This window comes from Aulostomus chinensis, chromosome 20, assembly GCF_037954235.1.
Source record: "Aulostomus chinensis isolate RoL2024-O1b breed Wild chromosome 20, RoL_Achi_v1.0, whole genome shotgun sequence".
NCBI classification, from domain to species: domain Eukaryota; kingdom Metazoa; phylum Chordata; class Actinopteri; order Syngnathiformes; family Aulostomidae; genus Aulostomus; species Aulostomus chinensis.
Window position 1 is genome coordinate 16407516 of NC_141339.1, and position 19831 is coordinate 16427346.

The window sequence follows — 19831 nt, forward strand, 5'->3', positions numbered from 1 at the left end:
AAATGGGAACTGCTCTCTTGAGTTCTGGCCTGAAGTCAGGATGAGCTCATAACAGAGCTGCTCAAAGGCAACTTTATCTCTCCGTGCCAATGAGAAGTTTGTGAAGTCATTTTTTCAGCCTTTACACATGCATAACTCGGCTCTATTCAAGCTTCACACAAGAGTTGAGTGAATGGAAACAACTGACACTTGAGGCTAAATTATGACAATGTACTGTAACGTTCGTCCCCAGCCTGAAGCGTTCTGGGCCTTCCTGTTCCGTTACACAGACGATGGAGTTGACTGTCGCAATGTCGCCATCGTGTGGCCAAAAGGGAAACTTGCACTGTTCCGGCGCATACGTCCACCGTTAATAAAACCAGGCCCTTTTTAATTTTTGTTGTTGTAGAAATTGGCTCAGAATTGAGTTCAAATCCTGGATCACGTGTCATTACCTTGTTCAATTTGTTTTAAATTTTATGAGTAGTTGCCCCCCCCCCCCCAGAGTAAGCAAGAATTGACCTGTATTTTTATTTGTTTTTAATCTAATTCTAAGTTAACATGGCTCTACTGCACGTTAAAATCCATCTACCATATAAAGTTCATTTCTAATGCAAAAACAGGTAGGAAAATTTTTTTTTTTTTTTTTTTTACTCAATTCAGAATAATTGTCATGATGATTTTAAGAATATATACTAAATGTTTTCAGTTGTAATTGTGAATTGGAATCTGTCATGACAGTCAATAAAGTTTTTTTTATCCAACCTTTAATGCATATCCGACTTTTAGCAGATATTTGTAATCCAGTTTTGAGTTGAGCTTCAAGTTTAAAGACATTAAGAGGCTTGATTAGTGTTTTTTTTTAAAGAGTTTAGTTAAAGACAGATAAAAGTTTTATTTCATGTTACAAACATGAATTGTTACAAACACACATTACATAATAAGACATCAATATTTATCTTGTTCCTCCCTTATTGCCATGGAATACAAAAAAAATATTTAATCTTCTGCATAAATTATATTCATTTTATTAAAATTAAATATCCTCTACCCCCCCCCCCCCAAAAAAAAACCCAACACTCATATAAAAATGTATCCATTCTGGCAAACATCTTCATGCAGAATATACTGAACACAATTAACTGTTTCAATACTGGCAGGTAAAAGTGTCGAAGCACGTGATTCGCTGATTTGTCCTTCTGCAGATTTAGCGTTTTAATTTATTAATTTTTTAAATCCATCTCTGACTTCACAGTTGCAGTTCGGCTTCGTACAAAACATCAGATTTAATTCAGTGTTTACATTTTTTTTGTCAACAATTAAAAAGAAAAATGAACATCTCACTCTCCTCAGAAGGAAAGTTTTAACAAATTTCCTGAATGTGTTGTTATATCTGAGTATGTTACATTGTAACAAGCAGATTATGATCACTTTCAAAGCGTTCATGTTAGTGCGTGTGTGTGTGTGTGTGTGTGTGTGCGTGTGGGTCTAAAAGTCTGCCTCTTGGATGACGGCAGGTGCAGACACACTCTCATCCTGGCAGTCGGATGGTCCCTATTGAATAAAGCAGGCGCGTTAATAGATGGAAGGAGTTTGGATTCATCACAGAAGTTGTCTGGGCCAGTAACCACGTCCAAAACTAAACATCAACAACTCTACTTCCTGTTAGTGGCTCACACACAAACAATTAACATCACGAATGACCGATAAATAACACTGATGATTCTATTTCTGAAGCGACGCGTGAGCTTTTTTTTTTTTTGCCTCGGTGTGATGCAAACTTTCCATTCAAAAAGGAAGAAATCTTAATTTAACGAGACTGGGGGATAGAAATAGGAGGGAAATATTCATTTAAAAGCCATGCACATCTTCAGCTTTTTACCTTATCAGGGATGATCTGCTTCTTTAATTAGGCTCCACTGCTTAGCAGACCCTGATATAAAGGGACTGTATGTATGCAACCGCTGCACAAATCTCTTCCTCTTCCTCAATAGAAAAACACTCCATCGATGTCTGACTAATAAATGACGCAGCAACTCAAACGCGTCGCGCTGCACAACAGTCTGGCGGTCCCCGTGAGCCGAAACGCACCGCGAGGTCTCACACATCTGTTAAAATAAAATTCGAAGGTGCGCTCGAATGGAGCTTCTCGTTGGCAATCCATGCTGAAACTTTCAAATCTATAATTAGAATTTACAATAACTTCACAATTAGGTCCAACTGTTGCTTCAGCAGCCTTATCGTACTTCCCATCCAGCAAGAGCGACCTAAAACTGCAAACTGGCATGTTTGATGTAGGTCCCGAGTTCTTTCACATCGTAGCAAATGTGATCTGACACATTATAAAAAAAAAAAGAAAGAAAGAAAAGTGAAATGAGTCATCGTCCAGTTTCAACATTTGGGTTTAGTCAGGGAGAGTGATAAAAGATTAAATGTGGTTATCACATTTGGATGTTGACTGAATGGTATAATTATATAAAAAGAGGAAAGGGATCAGATTTGGAGACGGTGCCTTGAGGTGAGCGGGACAGTCCTGCAGCGCTAAATGATTAACTGTGCAAAGCGATGATCATTTTTCAACAAGTGAAAACAAAAAGACTAAATTGTGATTTGTCTTTTCCTGTTGACAACATTTCACTGCAGTAAAATGTTAGTCGGCTTCTGTGCGTCTAATTTAAACGTCTCACGTGAAGAAGAAGCCAGAAATATTTCATGCACGAAGCGGCGTGAGGGAACTGCTGGTGAGAAAGAGGAGAAAATCACGTGAGTGATTTGAGACAGCGTGTGCTGATTTGCTGGTGCTCCTACCTTTGTGCATCTGTGCGTTGAGCTAAGATTTGAGGAGATTTGAGGAGAAGTGGAAAGGTTTATTGATCAGGGTTGAGAATCAGGAGGAGGAGTCTGCGGTTTGGAGATTAACGCCGTGGCTCCGTAGTCTTGTCCCGCCATCTGTCCCTCCGCCTAAAACAACAGCTGCTCATCATTCATGTACACAGGAGTGAGTCTCCAGTCCGGGACGAAGTCGATCACCTGATCCTGTTCTTGTTTCAGTTACGTACACTTTTGCCTAGGTTTGGAGTATGAACATTACAGCCATGTAGGTTGATGGTGTCCAGGTGAATTCAAAGACCTCCTACCATACTTGGGAATCAATATGTTTTTTAAAATGTGAGTTCACCGCATTTGAACTGTAAACTAACATTCTTGCTACTTCAAGCCATTTTGACGCACAAGCACGTCATAGAATATTCCACGCACGCGAAAACACAGTGCATAATGCATGCATAAAACAATATTATTATCAAGACTATTATTGATTATTCAACTCTTTTAGGGGTCAAATACTTCAGAGTCATGGTATCGTGACAGCTTTGGCAAATTATCTTGGTATGGTGAGTGAGTGTGTGATTCCCATCACATAATGGAAAATTGTTATTGACATTCAGGCAAATTGGGTACAAAGGAAAAATTTGTCTCAATAGAGTTAGTTAGGGAGCAACACACGCGCGCGCGTGCGACTCTGACCACATGTCCTCCATGCAAACCTCTAATAAAATGACACACATACAACCACAAGTGTTTTTGTTTTTCTCCCTCGCAACAAACGATCAAGCTACCAACTGAAGCACTTACTTCTGCTTTGGCCAACAGGTTTGCATTTTGTCTCCGTAGATCAGACTTGATCAACCCTGCAGGAGAGTGGAGACACAAAGATGAACGTATGACTCTTCACAACGATCACAGTCACCTTCATTATACTCAGGTTTGCTCTCAAAGTACCTCCACATACAGCGGAAAAAAAAAAACTAAGTACACACAATGACATGAATAAAAAAATGTGGTTGCGTGTAATACAGCTGACTCTCCAGTAGAGGGCTCCTACCTACAGACACATTTCAGGAGGGACCCTTTATGAAAAACCCACAAAGGCAACCCCCCCCCCCCCCCCCACCCACCCAACCACCCACCCACACACACAAGCTTCTCACACTTCCTCATCCTAACTGAAGAATTCAGCTGTTCCAGTGTCAAAACTAGTGAGTCAGACTTGTTGACCTTTGAGGCTGGAAAAGTCTCATCAAAGTGTTTTTGTTTTGTTTTGTTTTTCAAGCGTGTTAAAAGTTCACTACATTTGGTGGCTAATGTATTTTTAAAAAGTGAGCTGTTCCTCATAAAGCCCCTCAATGGTCCGTGAAAAAGGACTGTCCCAGTGGAGCATGAAGCTGACCTTTAGACCCTGCTACCGTACATGTATGTCACTGTGTGTGTGTGCGCATGTGTGTGTATGTTGAGAACATCCTGCAATACTTTCCATTACTAAATGAATGTACAATGATCCCGAATCTGTCTGATTTCCAGAAGCTTTTACTTCAAACAGTCAGAGCGATGATGGATCCGTGTTGTTACACACTTTTCCCAAACTCCGGTTCCAAAACAGCACAATAGAAGTGTCCTGTTTAGTTTAACGCTTTTAAAGTAATGCTGGAAACTAAGAGGAGTCTCTAAGGTCGACTATCCTTATCCGTGTGTGTGTGTGTGTGTGTGTTTCTCCAGTCTATACCTGTCAATATGGTGCCAATGAGGAGAAAGACACAGAGGAAGATGTTTCCCGCCAGTGTGCCGAAGTTATCGATGATCTTCCCCTGGCTGATGGTGAATATGATACCAAACACCTGAAAACAAGCGCGACAACAGTGGGAATGAAGCCGATGCCAGTCTGTGAATCACACTCAAGCTCGGCTGTCCGAGTCCGACTAGGAAGCTCGCTCGATTCTTTAAGTCGTCGTGTCTCACTTGGGGTTTCTGGTTTTGGAGGTTAGCTCAGCATTTTAGGATCGTTCCACCTGATCATTGGGCATCAGAGCCATTTGACATGCTTGTTCTGGAACCGTTTCCTTATGGTTTTTGTGAATGGCAAAGCAATAAACTGTTAATCATAAAAGCAAAAAACAAATCTAGTTGCAGTAAAACAATTCACGATATTTTATTTTAGGACCGAGCCCATTTTGGTTTGGATCATGAAGTTGCAGTCAAAAGAGTAATAATGGAAAGAAACCCATGACTGAGGTAACCGGGCTTTTAAAGCATAAAACTGCCAAGCCTCTTTGTTTATGGTTTACACCCGTTTGCATAGTTTCCTTCAACAATTTTTTTTTCTCACAAGTTGCCGACCCCTGCAAAAAAAACCTCATCTTATGCCCCGATGTAAGTCCCGCCCCCCTCAGGTAGAGAACCAATGATCTGGTTTGCAGCTGGGCAATCAGGTTGAGAGTGGCACTGCAGGTCACTGAACTTTACCTGTGCTGAACAGTTGAGGAGCCCAGAGGAGGTTCCCTCCGACTCTGGGTAGGTCAGCTCCACCGCGAACTCAAACCCCAGAGGCAGATAACCGGTCATGAAGAACCTGGACACGCACACACGAGACACAAACATTCACTTAATCCTTTTTAGAATTCTTATCATCATCATCTCACTCGTGTGTGTCGACTTTGTTCCAGCTAAATCTCAGAGTCTGAGTTATTTCAAGAGAGACGCCCGTGTCTACTGTTTGGTGATGTCACTCAGGAGCAACAGGTTTCGTCAGCCGTCGCTCATCGACAGCTGAGAGTTGTGGTTCTGCTTTAACGGTTGGACTGAATCATTGGTGTTCACAGAGAGATCAACCACAGTCGCTACGTACTCATACTTCCACACACGCAGTATAAATATGTGATTTTGTTGTTTTTACACAGGAAGATCTGTCACAGGTCGAGAGCGATATGAGCCATCATGACTCTCCTCATTCAGCCTGAGTCACTCGAGCGTTCACTGCCTTTGTGTGTGTGTGTGTTCGTTATGTAGGTGTGACTACTACTGAGGATGTGTCATGTCAAGGTTTAAGTTCCTGAAACGTTGCACAAGGCTTTGATTCTTGACTTTAAACACCACTTGACTAACACTTGAATGTTTTCTATTTGAATATAAAGAAACGCAGCACAGACTTTACCTCCTCTCTATTTACAGCATCCTGGTTCCAAATATGAGATCCGTGTGTACAAATCTGTACCTTATCAAGCCCAAAGGTGGAAGTTAAATCAACAGGGCTGTAAATTATTGCTTCAAAGTTCAACAGAAATATGGCCCCTGCAGAGGAGTTATTGACATGGCAGACCTGGAGGAATGAGGGAGGAATTCAGTGGAACAGGTTGAACCATCTGAGAATCCCAGTTATTTTTAATTCAAGCCCAGCGGACTTCTTCACTCGCAGCTGGAAAACATGCAGAGTTCACCAACTTTCATCGGTTTCTTAGTTTTACCTGCCAAATGTTGAACGTTTGCTCACTTAGGAAGGAGAGAAGAGAGAAAAGAGGGGCCAGAAACATTCTACTACAACAGATTTGTTTTTTAATAACCGATCAAATTAACTTGTTCTAATTAGCATCCACCATGCCAAGGTCCTGGCCAGCTTAATGGAACAGAGCCTTGATTAAACAGCAGCTATTGAACGCGTCACAGTTGCTGCCGTGGATGAAGAAGACTCGGCTAAACCAGAGCAACGAGTGGAGGCGAGGCTGCTGCTGACGCGGGTCAGGGTGAAGGAGGAAGTGCTACCTGCTGACTGCTGCATGCAAGCACAGCAGCCAGGCTCCGAAGAGAAACCAAGTGGTTTATGTGCAGGTTTTAGAATTTTAAACAAATCGTGAGGATTAGACAGCTGGTTCCGATTCTGCAGTTTACCTTGAATGGACTAAGCAAAGCTAAAAAAAAAAAGAAAAGTAAAAGAAGAGTTGAGTACCCGAGAGCTCCAGCGGTGATAAATACCACCCACAGGTGGCCCAGACTGAGAGTAGCAGCATAGACGATCATCCCCACCAGAGACATGAAGTAGACGGCGAGGGTGGTCTGCCTGGGACACGCAGCACAATCAGAATACTCCAGACATTTCAGACTTCTAAAATTATGTTTCTGTGACAAAAACATAATTTCACACATCCCGAAGCAGGTATGTACACGGCAGCATTCCAAAATTCAACTTTAATGTGTGATGAATAAACTCGGAGTGGAAAAATAAAACTGGAACTTCAATTATTTTCTTCTTTTGAGCTCAGTTCATGATCCTCTGTGAATTACAATCATCCTGAAATAGACGAATGTGATTGAAGTCTTCTAAAATGGGCGACTGGAGTGTAATTCCAGCATGTAGGTTTGTCATCGAGCTGGCAACAAAAGCAGGAACGTATCGCCGCGTTCACCAACAGGAACGGAAGACAAAAGAGGGTTTTGGCCGTCGTCGCCTCGAGGACAGCGAGAGGCAAAGGACAACACGCCGCACCTGAATAAACAGGCAGAAAGAAGCAACAGGACACACACACGCGCGCGCACACGCGCGCGCACACACACACACACTAACCTCTGAAGCTGTGTAATGATACCAAATACATTCATCAGTTAAAATGAATCCAAAATTCTGTATCTTAATTTCTTGGTGCTTCTGTTTTTTTGGGCCTTACTTGTATGTTTTGGTTCTGTCCAGCCAAACTCCACAGATCAGGGAACCAACCATACCGGCGATGACTATGGTCAGACCTATCCTCCCAGCATTCACCTCTTCTCCCTGGGGGTGGGGGGGTGGAGTCGCGCAAGATAGGACATAAGGTGAATGACCTCACATACCAAAGGAAACAATTAGAGGAAGTAGACAGACAGGGCAGATGAGCAACTGTGCCCAGGGAAGTTTTGTACTCAGTTCTGGTAAGCTCGCACCTTCTTTCTTAAAAAACAATCAGGAAACAGAAAGTGTGTGTTTAGAAAGATGCAGCTATTAAAAACACACTTCTTCCCAGCACTCTGAGGTCCCCATGTTTATTTCATCACTCCTCACAGTAAATAAAGGAACTGAAAGTCAAGAAAAAGATCTGAACGATTACAGAGTTCACAGAAAATGGCCTCCCTGAATCACTCACTTCTATGTTAGAGGCTCTACTTTCAAGGAAAATCAAAAACTCCTTCTGGCTACCCAGTAAAGGAATTCATACAGCATGTGTGTGACAGGGAGAGTGGGCGGGACTTACTGGATAATGCTCTATGATCATGCGGTTCAACAAGGTGCCGACGGCGTAGAAACAACCCACGTTCAAACCTGCGAGTGGGGCCAAACAGTCGAGAAAAAGTCACTTCACGGTAACCCCAGAGGGCACGAATACACTCAGGAAACTTTGACAGTCATGAGATGAGAAAGCATCCAGCTAAGGTGTGGGTGTGTGTTGCAATAATACAAGTTAAAGGCTTTTGGTTGAGTCCAATGTGACTGATAAGACTGCTTTCCCGTTACGAGGGATTCTGTAAAAGGAGACGTCTGAGGCCCTGCCCAGACATTTCTGAGTACGCGTTTCTTTTCTCCCTGTTTGCAAAAAAAAACAAAGAACAAAAAACCTTGTCCACACCAGAGGTGTTTATGAATAGTCTTCCGTTCACATGACAATTCAGAAATGATTTAAAAACGCCCACATGCCAGGCCAGTAGCTCGCGGTAGCGTATCATCAGACTGTCCATCAAACATAAGAGAAGAAGAACGTAAGCCTGAGCGCCGAGCCTCTTTTTGAGCGAGAGAAAGCAGCTGAAAGGAACACTGGAGGAAAGGAAACGAGGGGAAGTTTCTGCTTCATGTTGCATCGTGATGCAGTACAGCCAGGTTTCCTTTTTAAAATGTGCGAGTGAACTAAACAGTTTGCAGATATAAACAAACTGGTGTTCCGCCATCTTGGATTTCTGGGACGTATGCGATACCGCTAAACGACCATGATGCCAGCGCTCCTGATAAAACTGTCCCCAGGAAGACGGGCAAAACAGTTTTTTCAAAATCTTCACCCACGGGAGATGTTTTCCAAAACCTCCATTGACCTAAAACTCTGTTTGCACGTGGACGGAAGAGAAAAACATGAGAAAAAAAATTCTGTCTACAAATATATCCACAATTTTTTTTAAAAACACGCCTCATTAGACGGACTGATTGTGAAATTCTGGGGCGATACTGGTGCTCCGATACGGACGGGATTTAAAAATTTATTTTTTTTTGCAAATACTGATGTTTTTCCCTGTTTTGTAGAAGTTGTTTCTTTTGATCTTTTTTTCCCTCCATTTTTAACCAGGGTTCCAAAAAAAAACCAAACTCAATATCCTTGAATTGTGGCAGTGCGGTGAAATCGATACAGCAATTTTTTTACAAGTACTGATACCTAAAAAAAAAAAATCGTTCTTTTCATTAAGAAGTCATGCCAGCTACATTTAGTGTGTTTAGTAATGGTGCAGCATTGAAAATATCGTTGAAATAATGTGGAATGGAAATAACAATCTGGCGTACTTGTTATCGGACTACCAGGGTGGTACGGTAAAGGACGTAGAACATCGTAGCACAAAATGGTACCCTGATATACACCCTGAGGTCCTTGGCGATCAATGAGGCATGTGCCGGCCCCTATCGATACACTGTATCAGTACTTTCCTTCCAATCAAAAGGTAAAAATTAAAGATTAAATGTAACTCATTGATGCAAGCAGCCCCATGAGCCTGAACTGATCTGAGCACTGTTGAGCTACACAGACAGCAACAGGTGGAGCTGCAGAACAGAAGGCGTCAACCTCAGGTGAGACCAAGTGAACCCTGCATATTTATCTGGTAACACAAGGACACACACGCACACGCGCGCTAATAATAGTCAGAGGAATTGTGTCACATGAAGCCGCACAGCAGGTTCAAGCGAGGCAAAAGTGTTTCTTTGGACAGCTGTGGGACTGCGTGAGCGTTCCCTTTGAGTTAAAGTGTGGGATTTTTTTTTTTTTTTTTTGCGCCGCATAAATCAAGTCTGTTTGTTAAAGATTGTCAGACTACGAGTAAACTTTGAACCGCTTCAGGGAACACACGCATTTGAATAACTACAGATTGTGGGTACTTTTATGAGATTTCCTGTTTAAGATGAACTGTGTTACAGTTTAAAACGAAGGTGTGGAGGTTTTCCTGGCACACAGCCAGTAGATTACCTCCTGGGGGGATGGTGATTACCAAGGACTGATTAATACTTTCGATTATACTGCTGGCTTGCTGGGTACTGTCAGATATACCAAAAATAGATCCATCAACCAAGAGACTGTTGCTTGAAATTCTTTCTGATGTTTGCTCACGCAAACTTAACACCACACAATTACTCGGGAGAACGCTGATGACGACATACCGTAGGTGACGATGAGGAGGATGAAGGGCTTGTTGCGGAGAAGCTTACGAATGGAGGCGGTGTAGGAGTACTGCTCTGGTGGGATGCTACGAGCTGTGGCCTGGGCCTGAGTTGAAGGAAGTTTAGGACGCTCCTGGAAGACTGAGGTAAAAAGAAAACGTCCCAACATGTTAGTCACACAGTGTTGTAGATGTTTTTTCCAGTAGTTACAGAAATATACTCCTGAAATTTGACACGTTCAAATCAGGTGACCTTGACCTTTGACCACCAAAATCTTTTCACTAAATCAGGGAGTTCCAGTTGGAGGATGGATGGCGGAGCCATTTGATTAAATTCCCTCTGTTCCTGGGATATCACTTCATCTAGAATAGAACAGACTGCCAGAAACATCACGACAGAGCCTGATGATGGAGGGGCATCAAAACATTGTGTACTTTACTTTAGAGTACAAGTACTTCAGAGTACAAGTACTGGCCGTGTAGCATGACGTCGGGGGACAAAGGCAAAATATAGAAATATCAGGGAAGATGCCAGCAGAGGTTGTGAGCTTGTGCGAGAAAATAAGTTCTCCCATTTAATGCATGCACTCTATTTTCTGAAAAATGAAAAAAAAAAAAAACTCAAGGACGGACTCAACCTTTTCTAGTACGACACCTCCATGTCTCTCCAATGTGCTGATAGAAACATGACTAGCGTTTGAATATTTTAGTTTATGATTCAAAATCTTATCATTTCCCCATTTGTTCAAGTAAACACGTCAGAAAGTCAGGAAAGCGAACGCAGCTGAAAATGAAAACCCCGGTAAAACCCAACAAAACTCGTAACGTGTTGTTCAGACATCCCTGTTTTGTGCCACTCACGCTGTTCTCTTACTGATGGCCGGTCAGCTGGTTGGTGAAACCAAAACACTGTCTTAAAACGGGCTTCTTCAGTCCCTTTCTCCTGGGTGAGAGAGCGTGTCCCCTCGGGTCCCAAGGGAGAAACACACGTCTGTCGTTGTGGTTGTTGGAGCAGAGCCAACATCCCTCCCGCACTATCTGACCTGAAGTTTTTGTGTACAGTAACCAGTCGGTGCTAATCCTCTACGGGTAACTTTGAGACATCTGGTCTACCAGGGGATCTGCAGTTCACGGGAAGTTTTATTCACACAGTTTTATTTAGTATGAGAGTTTATAAAAGACTCTGCACGCCCACCTAGAATCCTTTTATTCATTCAACCAGATACACCGCTCACATTATGTCTTCATACAGAGCAGCTCTGTGGTCAGCGCTGCTCGTCAGTTCTCCTCTCTCACCCCTCTCTGCACCGTTTATGTAAATCCCAGAATCCTGGGAGTTCTTCTGGCCTGTTGACTCACCGGCCTGCCGCGGCAGATGGCCCTGCCAGCAGGACAACCCTCACACATGGCATCTTGCATGTATGTGTGAGGGTGTGCGAGTGTATGTGTCATATCATTAAAGTACCACGGCCAGCTGCTGCGATTTATCTCACGGGAGTGGGCAAGTCAGCATATAAAAAAACGGATGAAAAAAACCAACAACTGAGGAATGTGAAGATAAGCTTTGCCTTCAAGGTGATGGGAAGATTTGCCTGTGGGGTATCTGACAGTCTCGACTGTGGTATTTTACAAATTTCTATGAGATTACACCAAGGCCCAATACAAGGGTTTGCAGCCAATCCAAGAGTAGGATGATAGAAAGATTTGTTTCATGCTTCTTGGCTTCTAATCTTATCTTGTTTCTTTTGAGAAGAAAACAAATGAAAGAGTCTGATGGAAAAATCCTTTTCATTGTTGCTAGAACCAGGAGACAGCTAGCTTAGAATTAACATTGGAAACAGGCTTAAAAATCCCCTTGTGAAATGACTCATTTGAATTTGATCATAATTTGATCCGTTTGTTCAGTAACATCTGGAAAGTATAGAAGAGCTTCCAGGGGAATGGGGAAGTTAGACTTTGTCGTTGTGTAACTCTCCCATTAGGTTTAATCTTTATTCAAAGTTAAACTAAGCTCAGCTAAGCTAACTGTCTCCTGGCTCAAGTTGTGTAAAGTACATGATGTATTTGCACTTTGTCTATCTGCGTTTAAAAATTGGACTAATAAAATAATAAGACGTGAACTTAACAGCAACTGGTAGGCAGGTTTTCTGCTCAGTGTGAAGCTAGAGCCAGGAGACCGTTAGCTTAGCTTACATTTAAGGCTGAAGACAAGAGGGAACTTAGCTTAGCTATGTCCATGGTGAACTTTCCCCTTGTACTATGCTAAGCTAACTGCCTTCTGGTTCTAGCATGTACACGACAATAATAATAAAAAAAGGGTATGAACTATTAATTTGTGAGCTTTACAAGGTCTTGTGTAAGGTGTAAAGCAAGTGATTCTCACTAACTAATCTTTATGCTGAGCGGAACTTTCTAAATCAGTGATTCTCAATAGGCGGCTCCCTGGCCTGGCTGCCTATTTGTGGCCCTTGAACGGTTATTCCTTCACTGTGTGTTTAGGTTGGGTCAGCACGTCAAGGCAGGGTGACCATAGGGAGGTTCGGGAGGTTTCCCGAATGGCTGTCCGGCCGGAGAGTTTTTTGTTGTTGTTTTTAACTCCAAACGCCACCCTTCCCTCGCGGCTGCAGCACACAGCGACAGTTACACCGATAATCCACAAGCGACTGCACTTGAACTTCACTCCCACCCCCCAGGACGCCACATACTGGCCAGGACTCATGGACGTGCAAACGACACACAGACAGGCTGTTAGGGGGTCACTCAGAGTTCACTGCTGCCAGCGCAACTTTTTTGACTTTCACTTTCGTTTTTGGAGCAGTTTTTAAAATTTTAATCAGTTTGTAAAACTGAAAGGGACACTTGGTTTGGTTTTAGCGTCGACGTTAGTTTGGAATTACGGAGATGCTTCATTCACCATGGAACAGAAATACATTTTTCCGTCTTCCTTGTTGTGCTTTGTGTTTATACTTAAAAAGGAAAGAGTTCTTAACCCCCTCCTGACATATTTGTTTAGGCTGGCAGGGGTCATGTTGGGTTTTATGCAACTATTTATTTTAAATTTATGTCAAAATGGAAATGATATTTTATTTTAGTTTGTATTTTTGTTGTTTTGAATGATAGGGCATTTTGTTTTTAATATTCAAGGGTTATCGCATGCGGCCTGACCGACCTCAATAAATGGACCTTTCACTCATTGGAAAAACTCTTTTTGGCCCTTAAAGATCTGTATTGGAGTACCCCTGTTCTAAATGTAGCTTGATTTTTTATTTTTTTATTCATTTTTTTTACACAGATGAGAATAAATGAGTAAACATATTTCACAAAAGAACTACTCGTATACTAAAGGAAGAGTCAGCTGACGTCTGCATGTCAGGGTTTACTTGTCCATGCTGCAGTAGTGACAGCTCGACCAGTGTGAATGTTGTGCGTGGTAGTACTATGCCTTCACAAGCATCCTTTTGTGCGTCTGAATGCCAAATGCTTACCGGCTCCCCCACCCTCGTGCAGGACAACTACTTTTTCATTGGGCTTGTTACTCATCCAAGTGTTAAACATAGATATTTCTCACTTATAGTCTGGCACAGATAATTCTCTTAGTAATGCGCCTTCTCTCTAAAAAAGACAGTGTATCATTCTGCACTAAAAATAAGCAAAATAAAGACATTTCAAGTCGTCCTCCTCTGAATTTGAGAGCCACGTACCAAATTTTGTTGATTAAATTATTCCCAAGGTACTCTGTGTCCATTCCTAAGACATTTCACCCAACCTCACTCGTTCCACAGTCGTATCTTTCTGTCAAGGACGGTTTTGTGTTGGTAAGAACGTGCAGCTCAGCACTTTTCCCGTCTGCTGAATGGTGCTTCTTGTCCGAGTACAGGCGAGATGGCTGTAAATGAAAACCACCATCGTGCACCACCGTGATACCCAGAAACCTGACCTGGACAAGTCCCACTGAAAAACCTGACAGTAATGGTGTCAGAAGGACTCAGAGGAAAAGGCTGGAGGCAACAAAATGTCCTTTGATTTAATTCTTTTCTCCGAGATACTCCTTTATCTGTTCGGGAAAATAACAGTTCCGGTTAAAAAGAAGCATCACCAGTGTTGGTTTGTTCAGACTCTACAAATGTATGTCCATATCACCCCTTATGGCATCGAATGATCCGGAAATTTCTGAATTGTTTTTATGTTTTGAGACGTCAACCTTTTGACTTCTCGTTTATAGATACAGAGCTGTTGGATAGCTCGTTCACTCAACAGTGCTCGTGGACAACCGAGGATCCATTTTCACTCCTTGTTATTCTGTATTTATTTATGTGTTCACTCGTGTAAACTGTTGATATTTTTTGTTTCCTTGCATGTACACAGTTTCCTTTTCTAGATTTCCTCATGTGTACTGTATAGTTTTGTTTTTTTGTATTTCATGTTATACTGCATGTTTATTTATTTATATTTTATGTTACGGGGCTCAATTTTTGCATCCCTCCCCGTCTGTGACAATAAAGGATTATCTCATCAAACCCAGCGTAGAAGAACGAAGCTCACCGCTGGAGACGTTGTCTATCAAAGCAGCTACGAAACTACGGCCGCCCCACCAGAGGAGAGGGACCCACCTCCGCCGTGTGAACTCGGCCCCGAAGGAACTACGGCTTACCAAAGATGACGAGGATGAAGAGCAAGGTCGCCACTCCCGCCGTGATGTAGAACATAACGCTGATGTGGTGCGCCAGTTCATCCATGTCGTCCACGTTAGGCACCAGGATGGGAGGCACGAGGAACCCGATGGCGATGCCCAGCTGTGAGACACACGTGACACAAAGTAACAGGAAGAGAAAGACAGAAGCAGTGCTTGGTCGTACGTTGTGGCTCAAGAACAACAACAAAAAAGCTCTTCTTTGGGAACATTTATTTTCAAAATCTCTACTCAGGATAGTTTTGAATCCACTGCAGGGACATTTGCAGTGACGCAGGGTAACATCAGCTCGTCATCAGTAGAAGAAGACAGAGGTCTTTTTATCAAAATAGAACGATCTAATACACCGACCCAGTTTTGCTACCCTCTTCCTCTCTCCTCGTCATCTGTTCTTTCTGAGGAAACATTACAGTTGATATATATTTTCCAATATCGTGCATGCCTGTACGTTTACACGTCTTAAACCTAACTCGCACCAATATTCTCACAAACATTAACAATTACTTATCCAGAGCTTAGGAGCTAAAACTAGCGAGTCACTGCGTTTTCATTTCCTCTGGAATTTTGATTCGTAAATCAGATCAGTTTCCTGATGTTGTTTCGTGTCCTATGATGTTCAGAATTAAGAGTTACCGCTGTAGACTGACTTGTGGGTCTATTTTTATATCACCGCTTACCGGATTATCCTTACTAGCAAAAAAAAGAAAAAAACACAAAAAAAACAAACAACAACAAAAAAGGAAAAAAATGTTCCGATAAGTGTTTTACTTATTCCCCACCTCTATTAACAATTATTTGCTGTTGGATCGAATGAAGCTTTGAGTTCTAAATGTAACAGCAGCACCGTTGCGACCTCACAAAACTATTTAAATACATTCCAACCAAAAATGTTAAATTAAGCATTTAATTTAAGTATTTTATGTGTGCGACATTTGATGGAAATGTCCCAAGAACAGGGATATAGCAAAAGAGTGAGATGAGAATATTTTTAACGTCATGCAAGTTGGGAAATGTAAACTATGTGTAAAGTGTATGTATGATTTTTTCATACTCTGAAAGTCCAGAAGTTTAAAACCCTCAGACGTTATACCTGATTTCCCAGCACTCCGATGGAACAGGCCGTAGAAACTTCTTCGTCTCCAAACCACACAGAGGCGAGGTAAGACGGGATGCCGAGGACAAACGCGGTAGCCACCGAGCACACAAACTGCCCAAAAAAGGTGACTGGGAACAAACCTGGACTTGAACTACCAAACTTTATCCAGGCACCAATGCAGTTAAAAGCTGCACCAACGAGGACAACATCCCGGACGCCCCTGTTATCCAGAAGCCACAGCACAGGCAGTATCAGTGGAATGTAGGTGAGCAGGTAAATCATGGACAGCCAGTCAATGGCCAGAGAGTCGATGTTGTAGAAGCGCATGAATATGTTACTAATGATGCCGTACTGCAGCCACATGAAGGCGTTGCTGGCTGAGACGGCGCTGAAGAGAAACAGCATGACCCAGCGACGGTGGTACAGCATGACCTCCGCCTCTGGGACCAGCTCTGGCCGGTCACTGCGTAAACCTCTACCATCCAACCTGGAGCTGACGCAGACGGCTCTCCCTAACGGTCCGGGAGTCCAGTGCAGGGAGGCCTGGCCTGGAGCGGGACTCTTTGCAGCCTGGGACCACAGCCATTCCTCACCCTTGAATACAGAATTAGCACGGTTGCCTTTCAAAGTATTGTTTTGTGGCATTTCAACTGCCCCAACGCGGGTCGCTGGTAGGTGAGAGGTGTTAAGATTCAGGAGCGTGCGTCCTAACAGCTCGCTGTCCTGCGTGCAAACTGCTTGTTTAAGGAAAGCAGTTTTCTCAGAGAAGCAAGAGAGCGAGCGCGGCAGGAGCTGATGCTTCCACTGATGGCCGGCGTCCTCGGTCCGATCAACTCACTGCATGTGACGGCACTGAGCCTCCACACGTCCACAAATGCATTACACTGACTCCTGTCATGTGACCTTAATGCATTCTAATTCTATCCAGCTGGACCTATTAGTTCACTGTTTAGGAGAAACAGAGACCTCCACACAACAACAAAACACATTTTTCTCAAACTTTTACCTAAAAACATGGGAAACTAACATCCTTGAATGGGCGCTTGCATCTCAATCCCAGCGGCTATAATCTGCTGCCATGCACAAATCCCAAGCCTGCAGGGCGGCGTCTGTCTCCCCGGACCTGCGGTCCGTCTCGCCGCTGAGAAGCTCATTTTCAAATGTTCTCATAAAAAAGCAGTAAAATGACTTTCTGGCAAAATTGTCTCTTTTTGAAAACTTCCTTTTTACCTTGAATTTCACATGACACAATTCAGGTTTGCTTTCCTAGCTCATATCTTTTGTTTGGTCATTTTCAATCTTACGGTGCCAGTTTTTATGTTTTGTATCTCCTATGTTCTTATCTTCTGCAATATGACACACGTGATGTTTGCCTGAATGTACCTTGTTTTTTTTTGTAAGCCCACTGAGTTCATTCCTGTCAGATCAAATATGAATAACATCTTCCTGATATGTGAAGTCAAAGTTTGAGGGATATCAAATTTTTTAAAAAACAAAACAAAATTCATGTTGATGTGCTGCATCTTGTAATAAATGATCAACACCTTTCAGATGTTGCCAGTTCTATGTGAACACGTGACTCAAACATGGCTTACTTTGACATAAACAAGAATTGTTTTTGGCTGGAGCTGATAAAACTCTTCATATGAGATGTTTTCTGCTAAATGTTAAAAAATAACAAAATAATAATTGGTTATTTTCACTCTTATTTCTCTCTTGAGGAACTTTATCAATTGAGCTCTAGTGGATGTTGTTGTTTGTGCTGCCACTCATTCACTCGTTCATTCATGTGTTGTTGCGGTTGAGGGCGTAGGGAGATGCACTGTGGTCGCTCTACCGTGCGTAATTACGCAAACGTGTCAAGCGGACGTGTGGGGATGTCCGAGTGATCCGAGGTAAGTGAAGCTGCTAGACTTTCTCAGTGATCCAGTAAGTGACCCGCTGCCGTCGTCCCCTCCCCTCTCCACCTACCTGATTCCCAAACACACCGATGGAGCAGGCGGTAGACACCTCCTCCGATCCGAACCACACTGACGCAATTCGAGAAGGCATCCCGAGGATGAAGACCTGCGCTAGCGAGCAGGAGAACTGTCCAAGGAAGGTCACCGCGAACAGGTTAGGTCTAGCGCTGGCCACCTTCATCCAGGTCCCCGCACAGTTGAGCGCAGTAGCCACCACCGCGATGAGCCGGAGCCCCTTCTTGTCCAGGAGCCAAGTGACCGGAAAGATGAAGGGAATGTAGGTCAGCATGTAGATCATGGACATCCAGTCTATTGTGAAGGTGTCCACGTTGTAGAACTTCATGAAGATGTTGCCGATGATCCCGTACTGGATCCACTGGAAGGAGTTGCTCAGGGAGTAACAGCTGAAGAGGATCACGATAAGCCAGCGCCGCTTGTACAGACGCAGCGTCCCTTCTCCGCCTTGCCGGGGCTCAACATCACCGGACTCGGCCTTGACATGCTTCTCCAAGTCCGCCTCGTTTGGCTTGGAGTCCCCCAGCGCTTCTTTCTCACTCATGTTTACGCCAGCCTCCTCGGCGTCCTCATGGAGCGCACAGTTGTAACACCGCAACGGGCGATTAAACCTCCCTTGGAAGTTGGAAGGGTGAACATCCAGACACTCTCGAATACGTTAGGACTTCATGTCTCAGCTGTTGAAATCTAAATATACGCGCTTCAAACCTTCCAACTGACGAGGCTGGCGACACAACTTCCACGCTGTTCTGGTTTATTTCCTCCCCTATAAGTTGAAGTGTCGCACTCGAATAAACACCACAACTTCAATGACAGAGTTAAAGATAACTTCCGTGGCCGTATATGATCCTTTTTCCGCTCGAGTTCGACGAGTGCCAACACGTGTGCGGGAGCACTGACCCTCTACCCGGACCTGAAACTTTCTTAGGATCCAGAGGCAAAGCGATCGAGCCCGATTGGAGGGCGGAGTCTCCGCGGAGGCTCAGAGTTGAGGCTGAAAGGCCTTAATAAACATCCATAGTCATTAAAGAGGGCCGGCAATGAGCATGAGAATTAGGGGGAAATGCTACTTAAAGTTATCATGTGATCACGAGTAGTGAATACTAATGAATAGTATATTTTTGTCTTTTTTTTTTGGGGGGGGGGGGGGTCACGGGGTGGAGATGGAGGCGAATTATTGCGGTAGACACTAAAATGTAAAGCCACACGAGGAAGGAAATGAATTATTGTTTTGCCCTCTTACACTTTAAAAAAAACTCAGTTTCATCCTTCCTTCTGTTGAACACTGCCACCTAGAGTCTAGTTTAATATAACACATCTCCACCGCCATCTAGAGGCTAGTTCAATATAACACATCTCCAAAGCTTGAATGAAAACAACCCCGGAGCCACAAAACTCACTCATAAGGCATCACATTTAATAAATATCTTTCGCTGGATCGTCTCACATCTCAGAATCTTCACCGTGTCAAGACGCTTGGAATGCGCTTGATTCTTGTTCAGTAAGCCTTAACTTTACATTCGGTTTGTCAACAATCAAATCGGTCAAAAAAAAAAAATCTCCTGAGCATTATCAATCTACATTTATACACCAAAAAACACGCTTGAAATAACACAAGAAACTCAAAAAATGATAGTATGACAAATGTACGGATGCCCATTTCTGCCAGTAAAAAAAAAAAAAAAAACAGAAGAAAAAAGACAGATAAAACCATATCTGCGTTAATAAAAATTAATCCTGCAATAAATCATAAATGAGAGATAAAAAACTGAGTTATGACATCAAAGGTCAACATTATAAGATAAGCCATAATTTAGAGATAACTGAAGAATAATGTGGCTGAATAAAAAAGTTCTGATTTCGAGAGAAAAGTTAAGAATCACG

The 19831-nt window shown here is 43.0% G+C and overlaps 1 protein-coding gene and 2 long non-coding RNA genes across 6 annotated transcripts; 2 read left to right on the forward strand and 1 right to left on the reverse strand.

Moving 5' to 3' along the window:
- Positions 1-1055: 1055 nt before the first annotated feature.
- On the reverse strand, positions 1056-18936 carry flvcr2b (FLVCR choline and putative heme transporter 2b). Of its 4 annotated transcripts, none has more exons than XM_086189492.1 (11): positions 17943-18936; positions 14837-14978; positions 10187-10327; positions 8031-8098; positions 7470-7573; positions 6755-6865; positions 5278-5383; positions 4541-4652; positions 3613-3668; positions 2788-2940; positions 1056-1533 (listed from the first exon to the last, which is right to left on the reverse strand). In XM_086189492.1, exons 1-10 carry the CDS (start codon positions 18489-18491, stop codon positions 2854-2856), a joined length of 1476 nt encoding a protein of 491 aa, XP_086045618.1. In that variant the 5' UTR covers positions 18492-18936; the 3' UTR covers positions 1056-1533; positions 2788-2853. The 4 variants fall into 4 exon arrangements, with proteins under 4 accessions (XP_086045618.1, XP_086045614.1, XP_086045616.1 ...); XM_086189488.1 differs by lacking the exon at positions 17943-18936 and adding an exon at positions 15966-17913; XM_086189490.1 differs by lacking the exons at positions 2788-2940; positions 17943-18936 and adding an exon at positions 15966-17915.
- On the forward strand, positions 5223-7205 carry LOC147243020 (uncharacterized). The gene is made up of 3 exons (XR_015110601.1): positions 5223-5606; positions 5712-6961; positions 7063-7205. It is a non-coding gene; the product is annotated as an uncharacterized LOC147243020 (long non-coding RNA).
- On the forward strand, positions 9782-17483 carry LOC147243021 (uncharacterized). The gene is made up of 3 exons (XR_015110599.1): positions 9782-10332; positions 14688-16236; positions 16329-17483. It is a non-coding gene; the product is annotated as an uncharacterized LOC147243021 (long non-coding RNA).
- Positions 18937-19831: the final 895 nt, after the last annotated feature.

Bases quoted from the DNA above. Each gene is read 5' to 3' on its own strand.
- flvcr2b (XM_086189488.1), bottom strand. From the start codon at position 16,616: ATGCCACAAAACAATACTTTGAAAGGCAACCGTGCTAATTCTGTATTC. The intron at 8,099-10,186 runs GTATGTCGTCAT...CCCCACTCGCAG, and splicing joins CCTCCTCATCGTCACCTACG to GTTTGAACGTGGGTTGTTTC. The intron at 2,941-3,612 runs GTAAGTGCTTCA...CTGTTGTTTTAG, and splicing joins ACCTGTTGGCCAAAGCAGAA to GCGGAGGGACAGATGGCGGG.